The following is a 2,689-nucleotide window of genomic DNA, read 5'->3' as shown; positions in this document are numbered from 1 at the left end:
ACCTAATTTGATTGATTTCTTGATCATGAATTTCTAATTTAAGATTACATCACCTTCAATGGAGAGATTCAGCGATGGAGACTTTGACAAACTTGGAGGAGATGGCGACGACAAAGAGACGGAGAGAGCATGAGATCGCGTAGTCTTCTCAAAGAGGTGAGACAAAGTATCAATTTTTTAATTTGCTAGATCTATTTTTTTTAATCATTCTTTACAAAGATGCATTTTTTAAAGTATCCATGCCATGTCATATTCGATGGTATAAAAGGTGTACACGTGTTTGGTATACCATCACATTTTCCAAAATCACGTTTAAAGTCACGTTTGCATTGAAGCTTAGTATTGTAGCTTCTTGCTTTTAGCGTTTGAGGAGCATTGGGATGCGAGAATATCCTGAAAAAAGCTTTGCCAAACAAGCTAAAAAGAGTGGTCTAAGTATCTTTTTCCCCACTCAATACTATCCTCTAAAGATGTAATAATGACCAAATGCAACTAAAGTCACATAATAAACTATCCTACAATTACAAAGAAACCCTATAATATTATTCTCCTTAATTTTATAATAATTATTATGCTGTATCAATTTCTATCAAAACAAATAAAAACAGAGCCAATTTATTGCACCAATGTTTGTGTGCTCTCCCCATTGTCCAGATCAGGTAGGTCAGGACTAACAGAGAACTTGATCCATTTCTTTCTCTCCACAAATTTGAGACAAGGCTGCATCACAAGACCAATCACCATAGCAATGACACTTATAACAAACACTTTTAGAGAAGAGAAAGCCAATACAAAACCAATCAATATTGTAGGAGGGATACATAGAAAAATTGCTCCAACTTTACCTCCTGGTACCTTATAAGGCCTTGATGCATTTGGTTTTTTAATCTTCAACAAAATGAATGCAATAAACTCAAGAATCATTCCGAAACAGTACAAGAAATTTTCAGCAGCCACAATTTCATCAAAACTAAGCCATGAAAGTAAAATCACACCGGAGGCCGAAAAAAGTATCCCTATAATAGGCGTACCGTAGCGCGACCTTTTGGTAAAGAACTCAGGCAACATTCCCCTCTCAGCCATTCCTAGAAGCTGAAATGAGTCGGCGCTCATTTCAGCAACAAACAATCCCATATTCGACACCGCAGCTGCAGCATTAAGCCACCATCTCAACCAAGCTCCACCAATGATCATAGCAATATCTGAAAAGTATCCGTCACTCCAAGCCGCGCGGTCCACTGGAACCGCGCCGGTGCCAACAAAAAGAGGAAACAGATATCCACTAACAACCAAAATCAAAGCATAAAACAAACCTTTAGGAAGTGTTTTCCTTGGATTTTCAACTTCACCAGCAAGAGTACTTATAGAATCCCAATAATTAAGATTCCAAAAAAGTGTATTCAAATACAAACTCCAATCAATATCTTTTAAATCCACTTCAACCCATCTTGATGGTTCCAACTTAGGAATTGAAATAAATCCCATAACAACAAAAGGAAGTAATGAAAAAATCCCTAAACAAACAGCAACAAATCCAACAATAGTTAAACCTCTATAATTCAAAATAGTTAGAAATATAGTAAGACCTAATGTTGCCAAAACTCTAGGCCAACCACTTTCGAAAGCTGGAATAGTTGACTTAAGATAATCAAGAAACAAAACTGGATACAAAGCATTGTCTATGACACCACTAATCCATTTCATCCAACCTTGTTGGAAACCCCAATAAGGTCCTAAAGCTGATGAAACCCAAACAACATAACCACTGTTTTCAGGGAACATTGTTCCCATTTCAGCAGTGATCAAGGCTTCAGGGATACTCCATATAAATGGGAAAACTATGAATCCAAGAAGGGTTAAGAGAGGACCAGCTGCTTTTACTGCATCCTCTGAACCAAATGGTCCTCCAGACACTTCATAGAAGATGATGAAGATGAGTGGTAGAATTGAAATTTTCTTGATTTTGTTTGTTGTTGTGGTACTGGTAGGTAATTCTGTGACTGCCATAGTTGGAAGATAGATACCTTGTTGGATTAGATGCTTGACTTTTATAGGCTATGTTCCACAATAGTTTTTATTTTTAATTTTTTTTAATTTTTTTTTTATAAGTAATTTAGTATAGTAGAGGTAACCTTGGCGCGCAACTGGTAAAGTTATTGTCATGTGATTGAAAGGTCACGAGTTCAGGTCCTAGAAACAGCCTCTTGTGTAAAAACAGAGTAAGACATTTACAATACATCAAATGGTGGGACGCGGCAGCTTCAGTACACCGAATTGTCCTTTTATAAGTAATTTAGTATAGTAGAGACACACTCTTTAATTTCATTCATTTGTAGATAAACTAAAATCAAATAAAAGAGAGACACCCTCTTTGACTCTATTTTGCACCGTCAAGGCGATAGCTTATAATGGATAGTGGACAGGTCGTAACATAGTATGGACAGATATTTGCGGTACGGTTTGGTAAAGTTAAAAGTTATCCAAACTATAAGATAAGCTAAATATGCAATTTGTTCAGTTATGTTTTTTTTTTTTAAAACTAAACCAAACCATCCATCCAATACGATATGAAGAACAATTTTAATTGATTTTCGGCATGAAAATGGAAGCATGAGAGAGCAATAAAACTTTTTTTTATTTTTTTTATCAACAGTCATATTTAAAGTTAAAAAGTAAACTATAAATAACC

The 2,689-nt window shown here is 35.6% G+C and overlaps 1 protein-coding gene across 1 annotated transcript; it reads right to left on the bottom strand.

The window, feature by feature from the left end:
- Positions 1–224: 224 nt before the first annotated feature.
- On the bottom strand, positions 225–2,046 carry LOC25479834 (probable polyamine transporter At1g31830). Its single transcript, XM_024774719.2, has one exon. The coding sequence runs from the start codon at positions 2,005–2,007 to the stop codon at positions 616–618; it is 1,392 nt and encodes a 463-aa protein (XP_024630487.1). The 5' UTR covers positions 2,008–2,046; the 3' UTR covers positions 225–615.
- Positions 2,047–2,689: the final 643 nt, after the last annotated feature.

Source organism: Medicago truncatula, chromosome 3, assembly GCF_003473485.1.
Source record: "Medicago truncatula cultivar Jemalong A17 chromosome 3, MtrunA17r5.0-ANR, whole genome shotgun sequence".
NCBI lineage: Eukaryota > Viridiplantae > Streptophyta > Magnoliopsida > Fabales > Fabaceae > Medicago > Medicago truncatula.
This window is presented reverse-complemented; position numbering and strand designations above follow the sequence as displayed.